This window comes from Rhinatrema bivittatum, chromosome 4 (assembly GCF_901001135.1).
Source record: "Rhinatrema bivittatum chromosome 4, aRhiBiv1.1, whole genome shotgun sequence".
Classification (NCBI taxonomy): domain Eukaryota; kingdom Metazoa; phylum Chordata; class Amphibia; order Gymnophiona; family Rhinatrematidae; genus Rhinatrema; species Rhinatrema bivittatum.
The window spans coordinates 329,087,483-329,114,133 of record NC_042618.1 but is presented as its reverse complement, the minus strand read 5'-3'; the positions used below and the strand labels follow the sequence as shown (position 1 = coordinate 329,114,133).

Genomic DNA, 26,651 nt, shown 5'->3' with positions numbered 1-26,651 from the left:
GACAACCACTCATCAGGGTTTTTTTGTCCTAATGTTGGTGGGCAGAAAGGGGGATTGGATATTTGATGAGAATCATCATACCATTACAGAATCTTTCTGCTCTAATCAGTGTTTCCTAACCTGTCCTGGAGGCACACCTAACCAGTCTGAATTTCAGGACAGTCACAATGAATATGCATGACATAGATTTGCATGCCCTCGGTCTCCAAAGGTGTGCAAACATATCTCATGCATATTCATTATGGATATTCTGAAGATGAGACTGATTAGATTTACCTCCAGGACAGATCCGGACCACACTGCTGTAGCTCAACAGTTCAAATCTGGCTCAGGTTGCTAGGGACATAAAATATAGCTTATGTGAAATGAACTGGTGGTCTCACTTCAGGAGTCATACCAGAAGCATTCACATTGAGGCCCCTGTCAGATTTTGCTGCACAACTTGTCACTGATTTGTGACAAGGAGAGATGCATTCCTCATACCCCCCCCCCCCCCCCCAGAACAGCAACAAAGGATGGTTCAACAGCAAGTGAAAATGAAACAGTGGTGAGAACACATGATAAGAGCAAGATTAGCGAAAAAAATATATAAAATATAAAAAATGCTACCAGGGAATCTGTAAAGTTTCCATGTTAAGATGTCCCCTAAGATAATAAATTATATTTTGAAAAAACAAGACCGCAGATCTTGTTGTATGTGTGTCTGTTCTGGGATCTCTGGGTCACGCCAACCTGGCTTGCTACTAAAAAGCAACTCTGTGAATACTGGCTGAATTTCTCTCTTCCATGGCACCAGACAACGATTAATGGATTGACTGGTGATGTGATAACCTGGAAGAGAGCAACACGATAGCCATAAGTCTTTTTCTCCATGCACTGAAAGACTGCGAGTTACTATGATAGCTTTATGGAAGCAAGACAACCTGGCAGGTTCAGAGCAAGCATAGACCTACGTCAGACATGATCAATATTTGCAAACTGCAACATAACTTTAGAGACACTACATATATTCCATTACCTCACCTGCATCTAGATTAAAAAAAAAAAAAATCCATTCACTACCCTTTTTTTTTTTTACTGCTTTAATGCTTTTTAGTCACTGCAGAAAATGAAAAAAAAAAAAAAGCACAAACTAAGGCCAGATGTTAAAGGTTTAGGCGCGTGACAGGGCCTTATGCGCGCCAGGCCAATTTTCAAAGGCCCGGGACGCACATAAGTCCCGGGGCTGAAGAAAAGGGGTGGGGTTGTGGGGCGGGGTTGTGGGGCGGGGCTAGAGGCCCCCAGCACAGGTGCCATTTGCCACTGTGCCGGGGGATCACGTGCCGGCAGGTTAGGGCTAGGGGGCGGGTAGGTTAGGGGAAGGGGAAGGGAGGTTAGTGTAGGGGATTGGGAAGTTACCTCCCAGTCCAACCCCGATTTTATAACATGCACACACCTGCTGCGCGCATGTTATAAAATCCGGGGTCAGCGCGCACAAGGGGGTGCACACTTGTGCATGCCGAGTCCTAGGGGAGGCCCGATGGCTTTCCCCGTTCCCTCCGAGGCCACTCCAAAATCAGAAGCGGCCTCGGAGGGAACTTTCCTTTCACTTCCCCCCATCTTCCCCTCCCTTCCCCTACCTAACCCACCCCCATCCCTATCTAAATCCCCCCCCCTACCTTTATTGCAAGAGTTACGCGCGCCGGCCAGCTGCCAGCGTGCCAACCCCCGGCACAGCCACTGTTCCAGAAGACTCGGGACCTCCCCAGACCACCGCCCTGCCCCCACCCCCGCCCCGCCCCTTTTTAAAAGCCCCGGGACATATGCACATCCGGGGATGGCACGCGCTGCCGAGCCTATGCAGGGTTAGGTTTTAAAGGGTTACGCGCGTAATATACCCTTATGTGCATCAGTTGTCCCCTGCTTGGAGCATGTACAAATTTATGTGATGTAATTGGTATGAATATTTGGCCAATTACTCAAGGATTTTAAAGTCAAAATATGCATTTAAGTTTACTCTGAAAATACTTAGTAAATCTGCATGTTATAAAATTACTCCCTCTCTTGATATGTTGTTACTGGACTTAGCCTTTGGAACAAGTAACTGAATCTCATTCATGGCATTTTTAAGTGCTATCACCTATTTTTATATCTGCCCTCATGTGTTATGATGAACAGATTGAAAGACCCTTCAATTCATGAACATACAGAGGTCGATATCCAAAGTTTCTCCAGGTAATTTTTTTGAGCTACCTAGACAAACCCAAGATTTGAATTTCCCACTCCATTCAGTGATTAGATTTTAACTGAGCAAGTCATTAGTGCTAATATACAGCACTATCCGTTAACATTTAGTCAGGTAAGATAGATCAGGGAAACCGCTGCCCTAATGTTATTTATTTATTTAACATTTTTATATACCGGGATTCATGCAGAATTTGCATATCATCTCGGTTTACATTGTAACTGAAAACGACAAGCATGAGTAATGCAAGTTACATAGAACAGGGTATTAAACTTGGAAACAGATTACATGGGTAAAATAACTTTGTACATGGGTAAATTAAAATGGGTATAATAACTTAGTGCATAATGGAGGATGGAGAAACTGAAAATTATCTTGTAGTAATATTTTATATTTTAAGCTTGGATTGAGGGTCTATAGATAGACTATTTGCTAGTGAGTAGGTGTTGATGTATTTTATTGTCATACATGTCAGGCTGCCTTTTAAATAATGTTGGAAGGCAACAGGCATTTGAGTGAATATATACATTGTAGCAGCTGTGTTACTAACATAAAAAGTGCATAATCTGGTCCAAAGTTGAGTTGAGTTTCCCAGGTAATGTTACCTGGGAAACTTTAACCAGGTATATGCAGTGGAATTTAAAAGGGAAAATGTTTCACTGAATATTCAGGCAAAATAATCCAGGTGTAAAGGGTGGTATGGGTACGAGCCCTTGGTGCTGTAGTGTAGGTGAACCTACAAGGCTGGCAAATGCGCCCAGTAGTGGGACAGACTGGAGCTTCACCTATTATAGCCACCTCCTCTGCAGCCAGCAGGGCTTAGGTAGGTCCCTACGGCGGAGGATAGAGAGTCCAAAGATATGCTGGGGTTGTGACTGGCAGCAGACACTTAAATGGAGCGCGCATGTTATAAAATCGGCACGTCTTCTAAAATCTACTCCTAAGATGGTAACTTTTAAACAATTCTGCATGGCCCCATATATACACATATAAGGCCATGTGGAAATCTACTACAGTATTTTATAACCCACACATATCAAGTATGCACAGATTATACAATATGCATGTGCCTACACCCTAACATATGCTTCCTTAGATGCAAATATCTGCAATGCACTGAACACGCTTACTTTTCCTACATATTTTAAAAACATAGGCATGTATTTTTTAAGTGAAAAAAACCCCTGCGATTTGCTTGCATAAAACCCTGCTTACACGCAGAAGCTACTTTTTTTTTTTTTTTTAAACGTGTGCAGAACTGAAATCACCAGTTTGCCAAAACATGCACCAGTTCACTCAGTTCTTCTCTAGGTTATTGAGACCCTCCTAGTTCTTCACTCCTCACTCCCTTCGGTTCACTCAGCCCTTCCAGTCAACTAATAGTAAACAGACAAATCTGTTATCAACTGTGTAAGGTAATTACCAGGTCTAAAATTACATAAATAACTTGCCAGATGCACACAAGTAAATCTCTTATAAAATAATATCTTGCTTTCGTACCATTTGGCCCTGCCCCATAACGCCCCTAAAACACCATTTTTTTTCTCATGTAAATGTGTAAGACTGAAAATACATGTGTCCTTTTGATATTTCTAAAATAGAGTGTATACAAGTGCAAGCTATTTACACAGGTATATGCTAAATTTAGGTACGTTTTGAAAATTCATCCCTAGACTTGAACCTGAAGCAGCACAGAATTGTTTGTTTACTTATTAGTTTACATTTGTTCTCTGCCTTTCCATTGATTACCTAAGACGGATAAGTGATGCCTCACATCCATCATTCCCTACTCAGCAATTTACACCTTGCCCTTAATTCCTCAAAAACTGAACTCCTCCTCATCCACAACCACCAAACTCACAAACTCCCATCTCCCAACGACTCTACTGCCAGTACCTTCGCCTCACAGCTTCCAGTACGAAACCTAGGTGTTCTAATTAATCCACACCTAAACCTAAAAAAGCACATCAACTCCATCCTAAAAGAAGGCTTCTATAAGCTCAATGTCTTAAAAAAGCTCAAACCCCTACTCCATAACTCACGACCTCAAAACAGTCATCCAAGCCACCCTAGTTTCCAAACTGGATTACTGCAACTCACTGTACCTAGGCCTCCCCTACTCCTCTACAAAACCCCTTCAAATGTTACAGAACGCCACCGCCAGAATAATCATGAACGCACGCAAATCAGACCACATAACCCCCCCCCTCCTAAAAGACCTCCACTGGCTCCCCATCCCATCACGCATCCTATTCAAGACCCTCACCATCATACACAAATCCAACCACAAAAGCAACTCTTCCTGGCTCAGCGAACCCTTCAGATTCACACACTCCTCCCGCCCAACCAGAGCAAACCGTAAAGGTACACTACACATCCCACCCCTCAAAAAAGCCCGCCTCACATCAACAAGGGACCGTGCCCTATCAATTGCTGGCCCCACTCACTGGAATGCTCTACCGACAAACCTCCGCCTCGAGCCCTGCCCATACAAATTCAGGAAAATGCTGAAAACTTGGCTTTTCCACCAGGCATATCCTGACTAGTTCCCTTTACCACTGCCACCTTCACCTCCTCACCTTGCAATTAACCCTCAGCACCCTAAGCACTATGTTAATATGTAAATATGTAAAAATCTTTAACCCTTTAGTTTCAACTTTTCAGGCTCACATATAGAGCCTCCTTCTAGCTGCAGCACCTTTGTTGCAAATTGTTACTCTTGTTGCTCCCCTTTCCCCCTCCCTGTTTTTTATATTTTCCACCTTTTGTTCAGATGTAAACCGATATGATGTGCCCTCTAATGTCGGTATAAAAAAAAAAGCTGTTAAATAAATAAATAATAAGCGACTTGCAGTGGGAGAAGCAGGATTTGAATCCTGACTTCTTTTTTTTTTCAGCTGGTTACTCTAACCATTAGGCCACTCCTCGACAGAGATCCTATGGTACACCTTTTGAAGCAAACATTTTTTTTTTTATTTATTCATTAGGATTGTGAGGTGACATCTTTTACTAAGTAATGTTAACATTTCCAGTTCAGAACCCATATCTTGAAAGCTGACTATAATAAGTTGCTTTCTGCGCATCATATAAGGGGCAAAACAGTATACTGGAAATTCCAAACCAGCATAAAATGTCCTTAAATCGCACAATGTTACATGGAAACCACCATTATGTAATGGTGTACAGCTATGACATACACAAACATTTAATCAGATTAATTCTACACAGTACTTTCAAATGTTTAGTATTATGTTCTGCTGCAAATTCCATAGAAACAGAGAACATGACAACAAAAAATACCATATCATCCATCCAGACTGCCCATGATCCCATCCATATCTCCTGTTCAACTTTATAGTCCTTTCCTCTCTCTCTCAGAGATCCTCTCTGCTTGTCCCAAGATTTCTTGAATTCTGACACTGCCCTTGTCTCCACCACCTCTGTGAGGAGGCTGTTCTGATGTGGGCTAAATTTTATCCAGCCTTGGTAATGAACAATAACAAGTATCTTTATCACTAAAAATGTATCTTAAAGATGACATAAACACAAAAGTAAATGATATTCTCTGATACTTCTAGTCAATAACATGTAAACTGGAGGACTAATGAAAACTGATAATAATGAATAATAGAACCAAAGCAAGTATTAAAAATATGAACTAAAATTACATAGCATAAAAAAAATCTATATTTTTTATCAATAAGATCTTTAGATAGTTAATCTTTATGAAGTGTTGAAAAAGTTATTATGCATGCAATAAGAAAATAAAAGCAACATTAATAAAACAAAGGAATTAATTCAAATAGTTAATGCACTCTAGTCAAAATTTAGCAAGGCAAAAAAAAATTGCTACCTTCCTTCTACCATTAAAACTCCATAATTTTATTGATTTCATCTACAAAGACTCAACTTTTTAAATTCACTCTTCCCCAGAAAACATTCTCTGGCATATTTATGCTCATAAACATTTTTGCAGCTCTTTCACTCACTTGTTTTCCTTTTTTCTGTAACTAACTCCAGTAGTTATCATGTATTAATTAAATTTCTTTTCTGCACTGTTATCTCAACTTAAGGACAAAGTTAAATGCAAAGTTTAATTTATTTCTGCTTCATTTTTCCTGCTTCTTTGCTTGAAAAAAATTTAAACATGTTAATATTGTTAAAGAAATATACAAGATAAAATATGAGAGTTCCAAAAAATGAATCATAAATGTAAAGAAGCCATTACAGCATTTTTTAATGTAATTATTCCCAGCATTATTTGCATACTGAAGCACATACAAATGATGTTTTGAGATTCTTATGTATATATGCACACATACATACATTCATATATACATATAAAAAAGGAATAGGTACAATATCAGAGGCAAAATTCTTCTAAAGATGAGATACAGTACCAGAAGCAAAATTCTTTTCTAAGGGAGAGTACAGTATTAGAGGCAACATTCTTCTAAGCACAAAAGAAGAGCGGGATCTGGGGGGGATTGTATCTGATGATCTTAGGGTGGCCAAACAGGTGCATAAAGCGATGGCAAAAGGTAGAAAGATGCTTGGCTGCATAGGGAGAGGAATGGTCAGCAGAAAAAGCAGGTGATATTGCCCCTGTATAGGACTCTGATGAGAACTCATTTGAAATACTGTGTACAGTTCTGAAGACTGCACCTTCATAAGGATATAAACCAGATGGAGTCGGTCCAAAGGGTAGCTACTAAGTGATCTTCATTGTAAAGCATATGGGACTAGAGTTAAAGATCTAAACAGGTATACCCTAGAGCAGTGGTTCTCAACCTTTTTTCGGCCAGGACACACCTGACAGATGGTTCTCACATGCTTGACACACTGAACATGTGACCGTCATGGGGCAAAATGTAAATATACATTCTGCATCCTCAGGAACACCCTCGACCCCCAAAAGTGGGTGCAGAGCAGAACTAGGGCACAACTCACCATACGAAAAAAGATATTCTGGATCTGATGACATCTCAGTAAAAGCAAAACAAACTCTCTTTATTGGCAGGCACAAACCCCTCCTTATGAAAGACAGTAATTTACCACTACAAATATTTAACCAGCCCCTAAACACTAATACACCTCCTATTAGGTCTATCCCCTTTCATTCTCATCCCATGACACCTTGTTCTAGAACCTCCTTTCCGTTGAAAGAGATTAGCCTCCTGTGCATGGAAAACCTTTCAGATATTTAAAAGTGTCTATCATATCGCCCAAATTGCCTTTCCTCTAGGGCAGCGGTTCTCAACCAGTGTGTCGCCAAGCACCGGCAGGTGTGTCATTGCTCCCAGTGTTCCACTGCCCTGCTTGTGCTTCCCTTCTCCCTAGGGGCGGGGCTGAAGAGTGGAGAGATGCTGCACACCACCGCTGAAGGCCAGGCCAGCAGAGCCGGAGTAGAGAGACCTGTGTGCCACCGCTGGCAGGGCCCAGGAATGGAGAGACGCTGCGCGCTGCCCCTGGCAGCTGAAGAGTGGAGAGACGCTGCGTGCCGCCCCTGGCGGCTGAAGAGTAGAGAGACCTGTGCGCCGCCGCTGGCGCACAGGTCTCTCCACTAATATGATGAACAGAATAACATCCAACAATTAAAAACTCATAAAAATTATTAAAAATTGTCCAAATATCAATAAAATATTTCAAAACAGCAGACACATCACATAATACCCAATAATTAAAATGGCAGTCAATCAAGAAAAATAAACTTAAAAAGCCACCTTTACTTCTCGTCTCTAGCAACTCTCCTACTCCTTTCCCTTGCAGGCCAATGGCACTCACCAGAAGCAGAAGTGGTTGCTGAAGCTCTGTCCTCACAGTCCTCTTCCTTAGGGCCCACAACCAGTCTTTGTCTCACACAGACCAGTAACCTCCCTAGCTAGTATCTCTTCCTCACATACACACCAGTCACCTCCCTGACCAGTCTCTGTCTTTCCCACACATACACCAGTCACCTCCCTGACCAGTCTCTGTCTCTCACACACACACACCAGTCACCTCCCTGACCAGTCTGTCTCTCTCTCACACACACACACACACACACCAGTCACCTCCCTGACCATTCTCTGTCTCTCCCACACATACACCAGTCACCTGCCTGACCAGTCTCTGTCTCTCTCACACACATACACACACACACACACCAGTCACCTCCCTGACCAGTCTGTCTCTCATACACACCAGTCACCTCGCTGACCAGTCTCTGTCTCACACACAGTCACCTCCCTGACCAGTCTCTGTCTCACACACACACACACACACACACACGTCACCTCCCTGACCAGTCTATCTCTCTCACACACACACCAGTCATCTTCCTGACCAGTCTGTCTCTCTCTCATAGAAACGCATCACCTCTGACCAGTCTCTCTCTCTCTCTCTCAATCACACACATGCTCTATCACTTACATACAAGCTCACACATATTCTGTCACTTACAACCACACACACACTGCATGCACCCATTGTACCACACACACACAAGCTCTCACTCATGCACCCAGGCACCCATTGTACCACACACACACACAAAGCTGCCACTCACGCACCCAGGCACCCATTCTACCACACACATGAAGCTGCCACTCACCACCCAGGCACCCATTCTACCACACACACAAATCTGCCACTCACACATCCAGGCATGCATTCTAATACACACACACAAAGCTGCCACTCATGCATCCAGGCATGCATTCTAACACACACACACACAAGGCTGCCACTCACACACCCAGGCACCCATTCTACCACACACACACACACAAAGCTGCCAATCACACACCCAGGCACCCATTCTACCACACAGACAAAGCTGCCACTCACCATCCAAACACTCATTCTACCATACACACACAAGCTCTCACTCATGCACCCAGGCACCCATTCTACCATACACACACACAAGCTCACATGGAGCCTCTTCTCATAGTTTGGCCCAATAAGCCTGGCCTCTGCTTATCAGCCGCCGCTGGCCTAACATCCAGCGGCGTGCAACGTCTCTCCAGCTGCCTCCGGTGGTGTGCAGGATCTCTCCGCTCTTTGGCCCCATTGGCCTGGCCTCCAGCGGCGGCGCACAGGTCTCTCCACTCTTCAGCTGCCGGGGCGGGGGCGTAGTGTCTCTCTACTCTTCAGCCGCCGGGGGCGGCGCACAGCGTCTCTCCATTCGTTGGCCCCGCCGGCAGTGGCGCACAGGTCTCTCTACTCTTCGGCCCTGCTGGCCTGGCCTCCAGCGATGGCGCGCAGCGTCTCTCCACTCTTCAGCCCCGCCCCTAGGGAGAAGGGAAGCACAAGCGGGGCAGTGGAACACCGGGAGCAACGACACACCTGCCGGTGCTTGGCGACACACTGGTGTGTCGTGACACACCAGTTGAGAACCGCTGCCCTAGAGGAAAGGCAAATTGGGCGATATGGTAGACACTTTTAAATATCTTAAAGGTTTTCCATGCACAGGAGGCTAATCTCTTTCAATGGAAAGGAGGTTCTAGAACAAGGTGTCATGGGATGAAAATGAAAGGGGATAGACCTAGGAGGAATCTTAGGAAATATTCCTTTATAGAGAGGGTAGTGGATGCATGGTACAGCCTCCCAGAAGAGGTATTGGAGGCAAAAACAGTATCTAAATTCAAGAAACCATTGCATGTAAACAGGGGATGTCTATGGGGCAAATCTTTAAACTTACGCGAGGGTGCGGATTTGTTTGCACAACCAAATCTACGTCCTATTTTATAACATGCGCGCGCTGCCGCATGCATGTTATAAAAACCTGCGCACGCCGAGCCGAGCAGCCTGCCTCCGTTCCCTACGAGGCAACTCCGAAATCGGCCTTGGAGGGAACTTTTTTTTTGTCCGTCCCCCCCCCACCTTTCCCTCCCTTCCCCTATCTAACCAACCCCCCAGCCCTAACTAAATCCCCCCCCCCCACCTTATTTCATGGAGTTACGCGTAACTTGCGCGCGCCGCTGGCTCCCTTTCCTGCACAGGCCATTGTGCCGGAGCACTCGGCCCCACCCCGGACCGCCATCACGCCTCTGGCCCCGCCCATGCCCCCGGCCAGCCCCTTATTCAAAGCCCCGGGACTTATGTGCGCCCCGGGGCTTGCGCACGCCGCCGAGCCTAAGCAAGATAGGCTCGGCGCGCGCAGGAGGAGGCAGGGGTCTCTATGTAAGTAACAAAAAAGGATTTTGATACCACATATGTTAAAAAACTTCAAAATAGCATATGCAAGTTTTTTTTTCTTTAAACAGGAAATATAAGGACTTTAAGGGCCTCATTTTCTAAAGTATCGCAGGCCTGCGATACTTTAGAAAATTGCGCTAATGGGGGGCGGGGGGTCGACACGGGGGGGCGGTCCTGCGCTAGCCGGCAGCGATCGCACTGCCGCGGTGCGATCGCTGCCAGTTTCACACCCAATAGCGCCACCGTGAAAGGTGGCGCTATTGGGCGTGAAATAGGACACGAAAAGGCCCTTACCTTTTCGCTGTCTGCGTCGTCATCGCAGAGTCGGCCCCGGTGACGCCCCGACTCCTCCTCTTCCGGGGCCAACTCTGCCCCGATGTAGGTAGCAGGCGTGCGCTACCTTCGCAAGCTATTGCAGGCTTGCGCTGTTAGCGCAAGCTTGCGATAGCCTTGGAAAATAAGGCCCTAAGTCTTTTAGAGGTAGACAACACAAAAGTTTATATAAACATAGGGAGCAGTTTCTTTTTCTTTTGCAAAGATTTTTCTTTATGTTCTATGAATGGAAGAAGGGAGGGAAGACAAACAAGGAGGAGGAATTCCTTTTGAAAGGACACCATCTTAAAATGATAAATTACAAACTATAATCAAATATATTTCTATACAAACACACATCTCCCTTTGTTTATATCTAAACACATCATAATTATTCATTCACATCTGCACAAAAAGTACATAAGGACCTGAGTAATTTAAACCTTACAAAAACTCCTACATTAATTAATGCTGCTTAATAATCTCGGGGGGGTTAAACCAGAGGGTCTTCAAACAAATCTTGATACTTGTTTACCTAAGAATCAGGTCGATACTGTAACGTGCGGTTGAAGATTTCCCGTCTGTAACGTGCTGGGAGCGCACAATTCGGACGCGCAAGGCGATCCAGCGATACAGTCTCCAGTTTCACGCGTCCTTAGCGCTTCTTAAAACAGACGCATAACCCTTTCCGCACGCAGCATGTATATGACATGTAAATGAACGAATTAGCTGTATAATGAAGGAATTAGCTATTCCCCTCCGATACTGTGACGCGCGCTCAGATTATCTCCTTTGTAACCCGCTATTTTGCCGCGGCCTTAACGTGTTAGTTTACCGCTACCCTCTACTTGGTGTTAGTGTGGTGTTAGTGTGGTGTTCGAAAATTAAAACGGGAATAAAGTGTAAAAAATGGTGTAAAAAAAGTGTAAAAACATTGCTTACCTGCCCTGGCCCCGTCCGGTCTCTGGTGCAGCCCCAGTCCTGTCCCCTCCTCCCGAAGCAAAAAAAAAAAAACAAAAACCGAAAAAGTAGCAAGGCTCGGGCCTGCTACGGTAGACCCTTCTCCCTTCTCCTCTCCTCCCGATTTCGGCGCTCAAGGCCCCATCCGGTCTCCGGTGCAGCCCCAGTCCTGTCCCCTCCTCCCGAAGCAAAAAAAAAAAACAAACCCGAAAAAGTAGCAAGGCTCGGGCCTGCTACGGTAGTCCCTTCTCCCTTCTCCTCTCCTCCCGATTTCGGCGCTCAAGGCGGCCGGGTGGGCGTGCATTCATCCAGGCAGAGGGAGCCGAAGGCCGTTTTCGCCGCCGGCTCCCTCTGCCTGGATGAATGCACGGCCGCCTTGAGCGCCAAAATCGGGAGGAGAGGAGAAGGGAGAAGGGACTACCGTAGCAGGCCCGAGCCTTGCTACTTTTTCGGGTTTTTTTTTTTTTTGCTTCGGGAGGAGGGGACAGGACTGGAGCTGCACCGGAGACCGGACGGGGCCAGGGCAGGTAAGCGGGGGCTGGGGGAAAGTTTGCTGAGCATCGGGGAACATAACTGTCCACTTCCTGGTACCTGTCATTTCAAATGTCATTTGAAATGACATTTGAAATAACAGATACCAGCGCGGCCGTGAAGCGTTAGGCCCGCGAACCCAGGATACTGTATAGGCGCTCTATACAGTAAAATGGGTTGCGCGGGCCTAACGCTTGCCTAAGGCTTCGCAGCCGCGGCATGCATTTGCATGCAATTTGAAGAGAGTATCGAGCGGTAGGTGAAAAGAACTGTGCGTGCGGGGAACGAGGGTGCGCCTGACACTGCCGCACTGTTTCTACCGCGGCCTTAGAGTATCGATCTGTGAATAAGGAAAAACCATTTCCCAAAATGCTTTTCCCATTTAATTCAAATCAATGGAAGAGAAAAAGAAAACCTTTAAATAAAATAAAAGTAAACTTTATTGTCTAAACAACTTAAAAATATTTGTACAGCTTCAATGCTGTCAGTTTGTACTTAATTTTCTCAAAAGGAAAATTAACAAGTATACTTGAACAAGTGCCAGAATAGATAAGCATATAAAATCAAAGCAAGATTCTAATATTTTTGTGAAATAAAATTATTTACCACTGTAAGCATATATATTTTATATATGTACACACAAACACATATATACATACATAGCTGTTATGACTTGTGTCATTGACAAAAACTAGAATCAATTATGGTACTTATCAAGCTAAAATTTAAGTTATCTCAAATATACACATACACATGCCTTATTTTAATAAACCAGAGGTAGCATAATAAAAACAGCTTTAAAATGATTATTTGATTTAGACTCCAAAGCTGACTTTGTGCTAAAATGCCAATGCATACCTAAAGTGGCTGTATGTTTCTACATTTTCAAAATATTCAGATATCTTCAAATTAACATCCACATTCCATATAAATACAGTTTTTAAACAACGCATAATAATAAAAATATCAAAACTAGAACTATTTCATTAGTGCTCCAGGGAAGCAAAGCAAAATACAGACATTTCTAAACTATGATTGCATAGACTAAAACAAGCAATTTTTTTTCATTGGTTTTTATTCTCAAGAGAGATATCTTGTAGCAGAGACACTCTCAATTGGCATTATTCTAAGTATATGGTTTCATCTAAGACCACATCTGCTGTTTCAAATCTGAAATTAGGTCTACTCTAATGTTTGTTTCTATGACTGAGTAAAATATAAATTTCTCTGAGTTTGTTTCCTATACTGTGTTTTAGGTCTGTCTTTCTTATGCATAATGGTGTTCATAGTTTTCGTTTTAACACATGTTGGCTAGGAATTTTAGAGATAAGATAAGGGGAAAAGACAGAGAGAGAGAGAGAAAAAAAATCTGGACTGAACTGATTTTCCCAGCACTAAGGGAAAGGAAAATCCCTTACTTACCAGTCAGGGAACACCACGTAGACCTCCCTCCCAGCCTCCTCATGTGGGGCACTAGAAATGTTCTAGGTACTTCCCACTATAAGAATAAACACTGAACACTAACAGTCAGCAAAGAGAAATTCTTTTATTAATAAGATATCTTATGGAGCAATACAGAGAAAGGTAAGTGCATAGCTCGAGAGCTCTTTAGTTGTGCAATGGATTATATATGTCATCCCCTCCAAACCTGCACACCAGTGGGTTAGTTTCCAAGTGGTTATATTTCTTCATATATGCTAATAATACTGCATTCATGTAAGTCATATGATTTCTTATTAGTTGAAACCAGAAAGCAGAAGTGAAACAATGCTAGCCTTGGACATACTTTAACATTCCTACAGCCTTGGCTATTTCTACAAGTCTGATTAGTTTAATCATATTATGCTGCTATTGTCTTTCTGCTTCTTTACCGCCACCAACTGGTCCGTCTCCTAAAAGAACCCCTCAAAGCACCTTTACAATTCTATTCATCCATTCCCCCATGCCATAAAGGAATATTTCCTTAGATTACTCCTGAGTCTACCCTTTTTCACCCTCATCCCATGACCTCTTGTTCCAGAGCCTCCTTTCCACTAAAAGAGGCCCACTTCCTGTGCATTTTTTCCTTTAAAGTATTTAAATTTGTTTATCATCTCCCCATTCCCTCCAGTGCATACATGTTAAAATCTGTAATTCTGTCCCCATATGCTTTATGATGAGCATTGGCCATTTCAATACATGCCATCTTAACTCACTCTATTCAGTTTATAGCCTGTGGATAATGTGGTCTCCAGAACTGAACACAGTAGTCCAAATGAGGTCTCACCAGAGACAATTGGAGCTGTATGCTAAAAATTGGACTACTGCTAAATCAATTCTAAATTATGAACCACATTAGACAATGAAGAAAAATCAAAACCTGTTTTCCCATTACTAAACACTGGAATGAAATAAAAGTCAACACAGAAATACCTACAGCATGACAGTTCCCATTAATTTGTCCTGGGGGAATTTTGCGCTACTGCAGAGCGCAGAATTTGCACAGAATTCCCCCCGTGCACAGAATTGCCAAATTCTGCACAGAAAATAGCAGAGGAGACCCCGGCATGCCGCGAACGGAGCGCGCAAAGACGAAGGCCCACATGTGTCGCAGGACCTGCTCCGCTTACGGTGAAGATGAAGGCCCGGGCACGCCATTCTCAGCGAAAATGGAAGGCCCCCGAGTGTGCTCCACTCGCAGCGAAGATGGAAGGCCCCCATGTGCCGTAACCGGAGTGTGCTCCGCTCGTGGCGAAGATAAAGGCCCCGGTGAGAGAGAATATGTGTGTGTGTGTGTGTGTGTGTGTGTGAGAGAGAGGAGAGGGAGGGGGGTGAGAAAGGGGAGGGGAGTGAGAGAGGAGAAAGGAAGGGAGGAGAAGGGGTGTGAGAGAGAGGGGTATGTGAGAGAGGGGAGGGTGTGTGAGAGAGGAGAGGGGTGTGAGGGGTGTGAGGGAGGGGAGGGTGAGAGCATGAAGAGGGTTGTAAGAGAGGGGAGGGTGAGAGAGAGAGCATGGGAGGTAACAGAGCGGGGGGTGCTTCACTGTGGATTTCAGAGAGAGGGAGACTATATGAGGAGATTGTGAAGGAGTGTATATGTATGTGTGAGATTGGGAGCTTGTGTGTATGAAAAATGGATCGTGTGTATGTGAGGGTGCTAACCTGTGTGAAGGGATTGTGTATGTGTGAGACAGAGCCTGTGTGAAGGGGTGCATGAGAGAGAGACATAGGTAGGTTGTGTGAGGATGTATGTGTGAGAGAGAAAGGGAGCTTGTTTGGGTGTGTAAGCAAGAGAAAGGGCCCTGTATGAGGGGATGTGTGTGTGAGAGAGAGTGAGGGAGCTTGCATGAGGGTGTGTGCATGTGTACTAGAGAGAGGGAGTATGTGTGTGAGAGAGGGAGGGACAGAGGGAGTCTGTGTGAGGGGCAGTACTGAGAACGGGGTCAAACTCTGGGACTGGCGATAGAGTGGAAGGGGTTGAGCCTAGAGGTGAAGGGGAGAGATACTGGCAGGTGGAGGAGTTGGGGCCTGAGAGGGCAAAGTGGCCAGAGTGAGTGGAAGGGACACTCTTACAGTGAATTTCTAGGGAAATTCTGCTCAAAATTTAAAATTCTGCATCTTTAAGTAATAACCTTTTTCTGTATTCATTTAAAATGTAATTACTTAAAGACTGAGGCAAGGCTGAGGCAAGACCGACTACAAATTTGAGATAAGTGAATATTGCAACAGTATCCACGTGACCATTTAAGCAACAATTGCACAGTGGACAGTGAGCACTACAAAAGTTTGCATTCCAACACTGGGGTACCTAATGATTTTTAAAGCCTATACACAGGCTTCACAGTCACGATAGCTGCATGTGTTACAGCATCGTATGAAGGTACACTCAGACAATTGACATCCATATAACAGGTCTTTTTTGAATTCATAATTTTTTCATGTTATATTGTTTGGGTTTATAAATTTAGCATTACTTAAAGACTGTCATGTAAATTGTGTTATTTTGACCAATATAAAGTTTGCAGACTTTTGCAGAATTTTAAGTTTTGTGCGCAGAATTTTAAGTTTTTTTTGTACAGAATTCCCCCAGGAGTAATTAATATGCAGCCTTGCTGTAAAGGATCATTTTTTGGTCATCCATATGATTTTTGGATTTAGATATGCAATTACCGAAGCTGATCTATTATAAATACCTCTAAAAAAAATCACTTTTTCTGAAACTCAGAGAACAGAATGACACTGTTTCTGTCAAGAAAGAACCCCATGCTTCAAAGAGGAAAAGGTCAGTTGAGTGTTTTGTGTTTTTTTAATTTTATGAATAAAAGTAAAATTTCTGAGTTTCATCAGCAAGATATTTCCAATCCTGTCCTATCTTTACCATCCCAATGTGTTTTAAGTTCAAAAGAAATACCAAGTCCAAACCATAAGGAAAGGATAGGCTCCATTACCTTGTCAACATGAGGGTGCCAGTACTCATCATGGGCGGTTTTTGCTTCTGTGCTGTCCATCCTTGAGAAGAAGGTTGGTTTGGTTAGATACATGGAAGAAGAGCTGATGCCAAAGGTCTTGGCTATTTCCTGCTGAACTCTCTGTCTTATATCACTACAAAAAAGAAAAAGTTACATCACAGTCAAAACAAAATCCAGCATAATATGGAAAAAATAAAGAAGGCAAGCTAGGTAATAAAAAGGGTGTAAGGATGCAAAGGTGAATCCTGTAGTGCAGACATGTTATTCTGTGCCTCTCTCATGTACGACACAGAATACTGAGCTCATTAGGTTCAACTCTGTGAAGAGGAGTCTTATTTAATAATTTAATTTAATTTTAGTTTCCTACTTCCCCTGGGTATCCAACAGCGGGCTGCAAACACAATATAAATACAATGACAATACACACCCCACATAATATACCTCCCCAACCCATCTGCAAACAACACCTAAATTCCTCCCTCCGACCTCCAAAAAACCCATCTAACCCTCAATAAAACCCACCTTCTATTGGCCATATCTTCACATCACAAATATATCATTGCACCTCTTAGTACCCACTCAGCTTCCATAGTGCTCCTCCGATATATTTCTAGCTAATTCCCTACCTAAAAGACCCGACAATCTAAGAGCTGAAGGGAAAAAGATGGGAGAGAAAAACAAGAAATAATGCTTCATAACGTTTGTTAATTCTACAATGCGCACAGTTATACAAGATAAGTCACGTGGTTAGAATACTTCTGATAAGAAGAGCTTACACAATACAAGCTTGGGCACAGTAAGCCTCTTCCACTAAAAATTTTTATTACATCATAGTGTTTAGAGCTGATGTTGGGAAAGTTATGATTTTAATGGGGACAGATTTTCCCCGGAAAGCATACCTAAGCAACTCAAGTTCTATCGTTTACAAGGGATGATGATATTATGGCCGCCGGCCGCAGCTGCCTGCAGCCGGCTCAACTCACGTCATGTCATGCTTGGCTCTCTACTCCCGGTACACTCGCGGCTGTGGCCAGTTGCTGCCGCCATGTTCCTCCTGGCTCCCTGTGCTCCACCTGGTGGCTGGGCCGCTGCTGACCAGCGTTCTGATCCTGGGCCTCCCGAGGCGCGCCCCAGCGTTCTGATCCTGGGCTTCCCTAGGCGTGCACGTGCCATCTGTCCTCCCTTTAAAGGGCCAATGGCGGAAACTTCAGGCTTGTCCCCGGCTGATGACATCACTGGCCCGGGATATTTAAGGACTACCTCCAGCCACCACTAACCAACTTGGCAACGAGTTCCCTGGTTACTTTCTGGTGCTTGCTCCACTATTCTGGACCTGTTGTTCCTGCTCTACGGTTCCCTGCGCTTCTTATCGGTATCCTGTCTCGGCGCTTCCCGCTCCTCGGGGCCTGGCTCAGCGCTTCCACACCTGGGACCCTGTCTTGGCACTTCCCACTCCTCGGGGCCTGGCTCAGCGCTTCCACTCCTCGGGGCCTAGCTCAGCGCTTCCACACCTGGGACCCTGTCTTGGTGCTCCCCGGGGCCTGGCTCAGCATTTCTACACCTGAGACCCTGTCTTGGCACTTCCCGCTCCTTGGGGCCTGGCTCAGCACCTCTACACTTGGGACCCTGCCGCGGCACTTCTACATCGGAGATCCTGCTTCAATGCTTTCACTCTTCAAGACCTGAATCAGCGCTGCTACATCAAGAGATCCTGTCATGGTGCTTCCGCCCCCTCTAGGTCTGGGTCAGAGTTTCTACGTCACAAGACGCTGCCTCTACGCTTCTGCTCTAGTCCCGTCTCAGCGCTTTGACATTACTGGACTATGACTCTGTGGCCCCGCTCCTCGGGGCACCTCTCAGCACTACTACATCACAAGGCCCTGTTACTGCACTGCCGTTTCTCGGGCAGTCCTTCTGCGCTACTGCTCTACTCATACCTGCTACAGCGGATCCCCCACTCTAGCCCTGCTTCAGCATACCACTATACAAGCTTCTGCTTCTGTACTTCCTCTCCTCTGGGCCACTCCCACGTGCTCCTGTTCTACTGTCTTCGGAACTACGGTGGCCTTTCACCCCCTTGAGGCTTTCTCTCCCTCTCCCTCCGAGAGTACCTCGGTCTTGGACTATACCTAACGTCACTGTCTCTGCTTCCAGCCGCCTACTCTCTCCGGGACCAGCCACACAGAGGTGCTCCTAAGATCAGTCAGCCCCGGCACCCAAGGGCTCAACCTGCGGGGAACGAGGGCTGGTACTGGCAAAGTTCCTGTTTGCCTCTGTTCCCGGCCAGCCTCGCCTCCCGACGGTGAGGACCTGTGGGGCCCAACCCCTCAGGTAGCATCAACCCCACCTCGGGCCAAGGGTCCACAAACCCTAACAGATGAAGGGACAGTTTCATCCAAGACTAAACCTCATCACCATTCTTGCACTAGAAGGGAGTCACGGATGGAGTAGCTTTCATCTTTCCTCCACAAAGCTCAAATGCATCACCATTGGATGAGTCCTACTCCAGCTTGCAGGTAAAAGACCCAGGACAAAGCAGATGCAGTGGGGTCTTACTGCACTGGCATGTGTAGCTCCACCCATTAGTTCACAGGAACTCTCAGTGCTGGGAGTGGGTCTACCACAGCAGTATGGGGCCTTCCCAGAGCACCCGGGAGGCTGGGCTTTAATCCCTTTTGGCCCCTCCCTCTTAAGGGCAGCCCTGCCCACATGTGTGGTGCAGATCTATATCACATTCAAGCCTTATTTACAGGGAAGACAATTTTCAAAGCATTTTATCCATGTTAGTCGATGGTCTGAAATTGCCCTCCCTCAATGTGGCTTAAAGGTCACACTATTCCTTACACTGAGAAGAGGTACTCCCGGGAGAGGAGCAGGATTAAGTCAAGGGAGGAAAAAGACACATGGGCATTCTTTTCTTTCAAAATTTCTATCTGTAGAAAAAGGAAATACAAGTGATTGTATGTACTTTGCATCTATGGCAAGTTTCAAAGCAAAAGTAAGCTCGTGCATTTGCCTTGAAAATTGCTGCAAAACCCTCAGATAAAAAATGCATGTGTTCTGTGTCCAATGTGGACAGTATGAGAATTTCCCCCCCACAATGACTTATTCCATTTTAAATCTCATACAGTACTAGCTCCTGGATTTGATGCTTTGCTGTATGAATGTTGAAAATTATTTTTATGTACAAGCAGAATACAAAGGGCAATTTTCAAAAGGATTTACGCATGTAAAAGTAACATATATAATAGCAATTTTCAAAAGCTCATGTACGTATGTAAAACCCAGTCATAAGCGCATAAATCTTTTTTTTAATTAATCCCAAACAGTTGAAACAGAGAGGGTACCATAGTTTGGGAAAGTTAGGTAGCAGTCCAGGACTAAAATAAAAGAATCACAAGCATGTTCATTTGGAGCTCAATTGTACCTGGAATCCAGAGAATACACTTGTTCTTTGCAACAATACTTGACAGTAGAATGAAAGAGATTATACAATCTAAGAACATAAGAACATAAGAAAATGCCATACTGGGTCAGACCAAGGGTCCATCAAGCCCAGCATCCTGTTTCCAACAGTGGCCAATCCAGGCCATAAGAGCCTGGCAAGTACCCAAAAACTAAGTCTATTCCATGTAACCATTGCTAATGGCAGTGGCTATTCTCTAAGTGAACTTAATAGCAGGTAATGGACTTCTCCTCCAAGAACTTATCCAATCCTTTTTTAAACACAGCTATACTAACTGCACTAACCACATTCTCTGGCAACAAATTCCAGAGTTTAATTGTGCGTGAGTAAAAAAGAACTTTCTCCGATTAGTTTTAAATGTGCCCCATGCTAATTTCATGGAGTGCCCCCTAGTCTTTCTACTATCCGAAAGAGTAAATAACCGATTCACATCTACCCGTTCTAGACCTCTCATGATTTTAAACACCTCTATCATATCCCCCCTCAGTCGTCTCTTCTCCAAGCTGAAAAGTCCAAACCTCTTTAGTCTTTCCTCATAGGGGAGTTGTTCCATTCCCCTTATCATGTTGGTAGCCCTTCTCTATACCTTCTCCATCGCAATTATATCTTTTTTGAGATGCGGCGACCAGACTTGTACACAGTATTCAAGGTGCGGTCTCACCATGGAGCGATCCAGAGGCATTATGACATTTTCCGTTTTATTCACCATTCCTTTTCTAATAATTCCCAACATTCTGTTTGCTTTTTTGACTGCCGCAGCACACTGCACCGACGATTTCAATGTGTTATCCACTATGACACCTAGATCTCTTTCTTGGGTTGTAGCACCTAATATGGAACCCAACATTGTGTAATTATAGAATGGGTTATTTTTCCCTATATGCATCACCTTGCACTTATCCACATTAAATGTCATCTGCCATTTGGATGCCCAATTTTCCAGTCTCACAAGGTCTTCCTGCAATTTATCACAATCTGCTTGTGATTTAACTACTCTGAACAATTTTGTGTCCTATACAGATACTGCCTGGCTGAACAGAATTACCTTTCAATAAAAGCAAGTTTGCTTACCGTAAACAGTGTTTTCCATAGATAGTAGGATGAATTAGACATGACCTGTGGGTGATGTCATCAGGCAGCACTGAACAGAACTGTCTCTCCAAGCTAGTAGAGCTTTTAGCTCTACTGAGCATTTGTAGGAATTCCTGCTTGGACATTGCCTCAGAGAGACCGATGCAATAAATGTGCACAGAAAATGAGCGCTCAGTATTGAGAGTCCATTTTCCTAATGTGTGTCCAGCCACCTCTCCTGGGCTCCTGATCCAATATTAAAATGAGGGGTCACGCTAAAAAGGAGGCTCTAGGTACAAATGTGAGTCCCTAATGTCTCCAACGAATCAGGCACCCAGGAGAGGTGGCTGTCAAGCTGGCTGGAAAAACAGATGCTCAATCTACGAGCGTCTGTTTTCTCCTGCAACCGGCATATACAAGCACAAGATACATGTCCTAGACTGTGTATCTTGTGTGTGTATTGGACGGCCAAAATTTTTTTTTTTCAAAATAATTTTTTTTTAAATAAATACTGTTTTATTTGGTTTCTTCTACATAGTATTGCTACAATACTGTTAGAAGGAATCTCAGAAAGCAGGATTTTTCTTTTTTTTTCATTGCGCCCTTGAGTGTGGCATACCTTTACACTAGCCCCAGGCTGGCATAAAATTTGCCGCATTGCAAGGGTGCATTGACCATGCAGAAAATGTATTGGATCGCGGGAGTTAGCTAATAGCCTCATCAACATGGATTTCCATGTGACAAGCGCTATTAGCTACGTAAAGATTTGGATGCGCATTTTGGATATGTTAATCCCCGTATTGGATCGGGGGTTATGGACATGTGCGTCTTTGCATGCTAGGCCGTGCGCAGCGGCTAGCACATGGTATTGAATTCACCCCCGAGTCTCCTCAGTCTGTTTCAAAGCTAGTATGAAGGTAGTCTGCTGTTTTAGGAAGAGGGCAAGCAGCTCCCTAATTTATCCTGCTATCTACAGAAAACACTGTTTACAGTAAGCAAACTTGCTTTTTTTCCCATCAATAAGCAAGGCTGAATTAGCCATGACCTGTTGGGGGTCCCAAGCTGAGGGTTGCAGCGGAAGCAATCTGGAATCCACCGTGGATAGCAGACTATTTATGTGACAAGTGGTGTAATACTGCCTATCATACTGCACTGTCTGTGGAAGCCAAGGCTTCTAAGCAGTAGTAGGAAGTGAATGTATGCACCAATGACCAGGTACCTGTTTTACAAATGTCTTCAAGTGAAACCTCTCTGAGGTGTGCAATGAAGCTGTTGCTCATACCTGATGAGCTGTGACTGGATTAGTGAGACTGAGTCCAGCTGCTGCATAGCAATGATGAATGCAACTCGTAATCCAGTTAGAAAGCAATCTCTTCGTTATGTTGTGCCAAGTTTGTTGGATTCGTATTAGATTGTGTATGGCATTTATAGAAAGCTAGAGCTCTTTTGTAGTCCAGTATATACAAAGTTTTCTCTCCCTCATAAGTGTTGCGTTTGTGCCTCTTCTCGCCCCTCGCTCCACCCTCTCTACCTGGGATGTGACTCCCTTCGGCTCTGACGGACAGTGCAGCAGCGGCTTCTCTCCGCCTCTTGGTCCCGGTTCCCCCGTGCTGGCCTGACGCTATGGATCCGCCATGTTCCCGATGACGTAAGGGCGCGCGCGCTCCAGACTTTGTACCAGCAAGGGCGCGAACCTCGGGGGCGTCCCCCGTAGTGAAGTCATCTACTTGTACTTTAAAAGGTCTTTGTTTGCTAACCTCTAACGAGTTAGCAATGAACTCCAACGGGACTTGCTTCAGCACTCCACGCTACTTGCAACAACGATCCGATTCAGCCGGGGAACCTGTTCCCACTGCTCGGCCTTTTCAAACTTACCAGGAGTACCCGCTCCCCGGGGGCTCCGCTCTCTCTTCTTGATTTCAGATTGCCAGAACACTCGGAAGACTCCTCATTGCCTGGAGGTGATCGCGGACATGAACACAGTGAGTTCTATTACATAGGAATCGGTACTCGCGCCACGAGGGCCTACATTCCTATTTGCTCTGAAGACTCCCTTCCGTCCAAAACGTTATCGCAGGTACAGAGATCAAGAGTTACATTGGCAAGATTACAGATAGGAACCGGTACTCGCTCCACGAGGGCCCATGTTCCTAGAATCTTATACAGCAATTGTGAGTTCTTATTACAGACTGTTTGTGGGAACCAGTGCTCGCCTACGGCTCCTGTTCCTGTATGTACTGAAGACTCTCTGTGGCATAGAGACCATTGCAGACATTGACTATTGTGAGTGTACCATCTTGTATCCAGTATAACCTGTCTACTCACTACTTCTAGTCTCTCTCTACAGCTCAGCGACCCAGAGATTATATTCCAGTATCAGAAGGACTTCAGCCTTGCCGGACACAACGACTCACTACTGCCACGCCTGTGGTCTAGCTTCCAGTCTAATAAAGAACTATTTTGTTTATCTCATATTCTAGCCTAGTCGGTGGTTCCTCTCAGGATCTCTTCCTGGGGGCGCTGTCATCTGCCATCGACCCAGGGATTCACCATTTCCTCCAAGTGGCCATTCCTTTCACTATTGTCACCTTGTGGGAGCCAACCACTACAAACTACTAACTCCGCTCACGGAAGCATTATATAGACAGCTACTCCTCTTTCTCTGAGACTTACCAGCAGCTTATATATATATACAAATTGCTACTCCGTAGCGGGGGGCATGATAGATTGCTATCTCAGTAGCAAAGTACTATATACTTACTGTCAACTCCTCTCCCTTGGAGAGTTGATCCATAACAGATTGCTACTTCTTAGCAGATTGGTAACAGCTTGCTACTTCCTTCCTTACAGGAGTATCTACAACAGTTTGCTAATAGATCTACAGATAGCTAACTCCTCCCCTCTGGAGGAGCAGGTCATGTCATATCGCTACTCCTTCCCCTTTCAGGAGAACAGCAGAACAGCTTGCCAACTCCGCCTTCCTGGCGGAGTGAGTGACAGCAGATTACTAACTCCTCCGCTCTGGAGGAGGCGAGCGTAATAGATTGCTAGCTCCTCCCCTTTGGAGAAGGAGAGCGTAACCAATTGCTAGCTCCCTAGCAAATCCCAACAATAAGCTTGAGGTTTTGGAAACAAAATTGGAAGAATTATTGACTAATTTAAGTGGAATGCAGACACCACTTTTAGCAAGAACTTGGGAAGCATTCTGAGAACTACTCTATCATGGAAAAATTGCATCTAAGGTGAGTAGTGAACCAGCACTTGCAATTCACTGCTACCAAGAAGAATACTTTCCAGATGCAGTCTCTAAGGGACTCTAAGTCTCAAACCGAGCTTGCATTAGAAGAATGAGAGCTACATTAAAGACCCAAAGTACTGGAGGCTTGCAAATTGGTGGTTTCAATTTCAACAAACTATTCATGAATTTGGAGACCAAAGGATATACAGAAATAGGCGCTCCATTCTCAGGAGAATGGTAGGCTGCAAAGCCCTGAGAAGCACATGTACTGATGTTACAGCAAGCCTAGAGTTTGAAAGAAAGTCAAGATATGACAAAAGATGTCTGGGTTCACAAGTGGGTTGCTGTGTTTCCCAAACTGTGGAACATTTCCAATTAAAAGAGTAACTTCATTTTCTGGATGGTTTCCTTGCAAAGAGGAGTATATTTTCAATCTATTCTGTTAGGGATCACTGTGCTAGGACTGAGTGCTCAAAAATCCAAGCTGTAAGATAGAGAGTTGGAAAAGCAGGATGCAGTAATGAGTCCTCTTTTTGGGATAGGAGGTATGGAACATTTCCCAAGTGAATGGGCCATCTCGTGGATAAATGAACTAGATATGTATACCACGCTTGGCTTGGCCAGGCTGGTGTGATCAGAATCATTGTAGCGTGGTCTCATATGAGTTTTTGTATGGTCCTCGCTATGAGTAGTATCAGAGGAAGTATACACGAGTCCTATGCTCCAGGGAAATAGGAAGACATCTTGAGCTTCACATAGATTATTGGGATGAATGGAGCAAAACTGATTTAGTTTTCGATTCTGCTCTGTTGCAATGAGGTTGATCCAAGGCTGACCCCACAGCTTGAACTGATGATTGGCTATGGTTTGACTCAAGGACCATTCATGAGGGTGGAATATTCTGCTGAGTCTTTCTGCCTGGTAAGTAAGTGGCTTGAAGCGTGGCCTTGTTTTCTATTGCCCATTGCCATATGTGTAGGGTCTCTTGGCACATGATCCACAATCCTGTTCCCCTTGATTGTTGATGTAGAACATTGTAACTTGGTTGTCTGTCTGGATCATTATTTCTTTTCCTCTGATGATGTGCTTGAATGCAAATAGTGCATTGTGAACTGCTCCGAGCTCCAGTAAATTGATTTGTAAATGTTGTTCTTGAGTAGAACATACCCCTTGTGCCTTGAAGTGATCAGTGTAGTCTCCCCCCCACCCACAGTTGAGGCATTTGTGACTTGAGAAGGCACTGTCTGAAGGGGAGAATCTTCCTGAAGTTTGGATGGTTGTAGCCACCAATGAATCTCTGCTTTCATATCTGGGGTAAGAGAGATCTTTGTAAGAACTGGTTGAAGGAATTGGTTCCACTGAGATCTTAATCCCCACTGCAGATGACGCATGTGTAAGTTAGTTAATGAGACTACTTGCATCACTGCTGCTAAGTGTCCCAAAAGTACAATAATGAAGCAGGCTGTTGTAGATGTCGATTTCATCAGTGTATTGGCAACTTTGTTGAGTGCTATTACTCTGATCAAAGGTAGAAATGTGCGTATTTATATGGTGTCTATAATGGCTCCAATGAACTAAATGTGTTGAGTAGGCTGTAGGATTGATATTGAAATTGATCAGGAAGCCGAGAGATTGAAGGATGGATATCAATTTATGGAGATGTGATTGAAAGGTGTCCCTTGACGGGGCTACCAGGAGCCAGTCATCCAGATAAGGGAAGACATGAATCCTTTGATGGCGTAAGTGAGCCACTACCACTGCAAGGCATTTCGTCAAAACTCAGGGGTAGCCAAAAGTCCAAACAGCAGGACAATTGGATGTGCTCCCTATATTTAAAGGATGCTTATGCAGAAATTCCAATACATCCATCTTTTGGGTGTTACCTATGTTTCAAAGCAGGCCATGCAACATGCTCCAATCGATGCAGCAGATGTTCGTGCCGTGGTATCAAAGGACTAGTACACTGAACAAAGATGTTGGATGGCTTCCTCCAATTCAGTGGAGCTGGTAAAATTTGTTCACTTGTCTCTGAGTAAATGAATGGTTTTAAATTCTGTACGCAGTCATAAATATTTTGTACCATATAGAACTTATATTGCTTGATTTTCGCTGTGAGCAACATGCCCTGGAAAACATTTTTCCCTAAAGTCATTGAGGATTTGGTAATTTTTTTCTCGGGGAAGTGTTGGAAAGAAGACAGGTCTTTTTTATCTTCTTCATGGC

At 44.5% G+C, this 26,651-nt stretch overlaps 1 protein-coding gene across 2 annotated transcripts in view; it reads right to left on the bottom strand.

Moving 5' to 3' along the window:
- Window positions 1–26,651, bottom strand: part of OGFOD3 (2-oxoglutarate and iron dependent oxygenase domain containing 3) — a 294,571-nt gene that overhangs the window by 112,508 nt on the left and 155,412 nt on the right. For both annotated transcript variants that reach the window (XM_029600371.1, XM_029600370.1), the window contains exon 7: window positions 16,633–16,786. In XM_029600371.1, coding sequence (XP_029456231.1) covers window positions 16,633–16,786 — 154 coding nt within the window. The remainder of the gene's footprint in view (window positions 1–16,632; window positions 16,787–26,651) is intronic.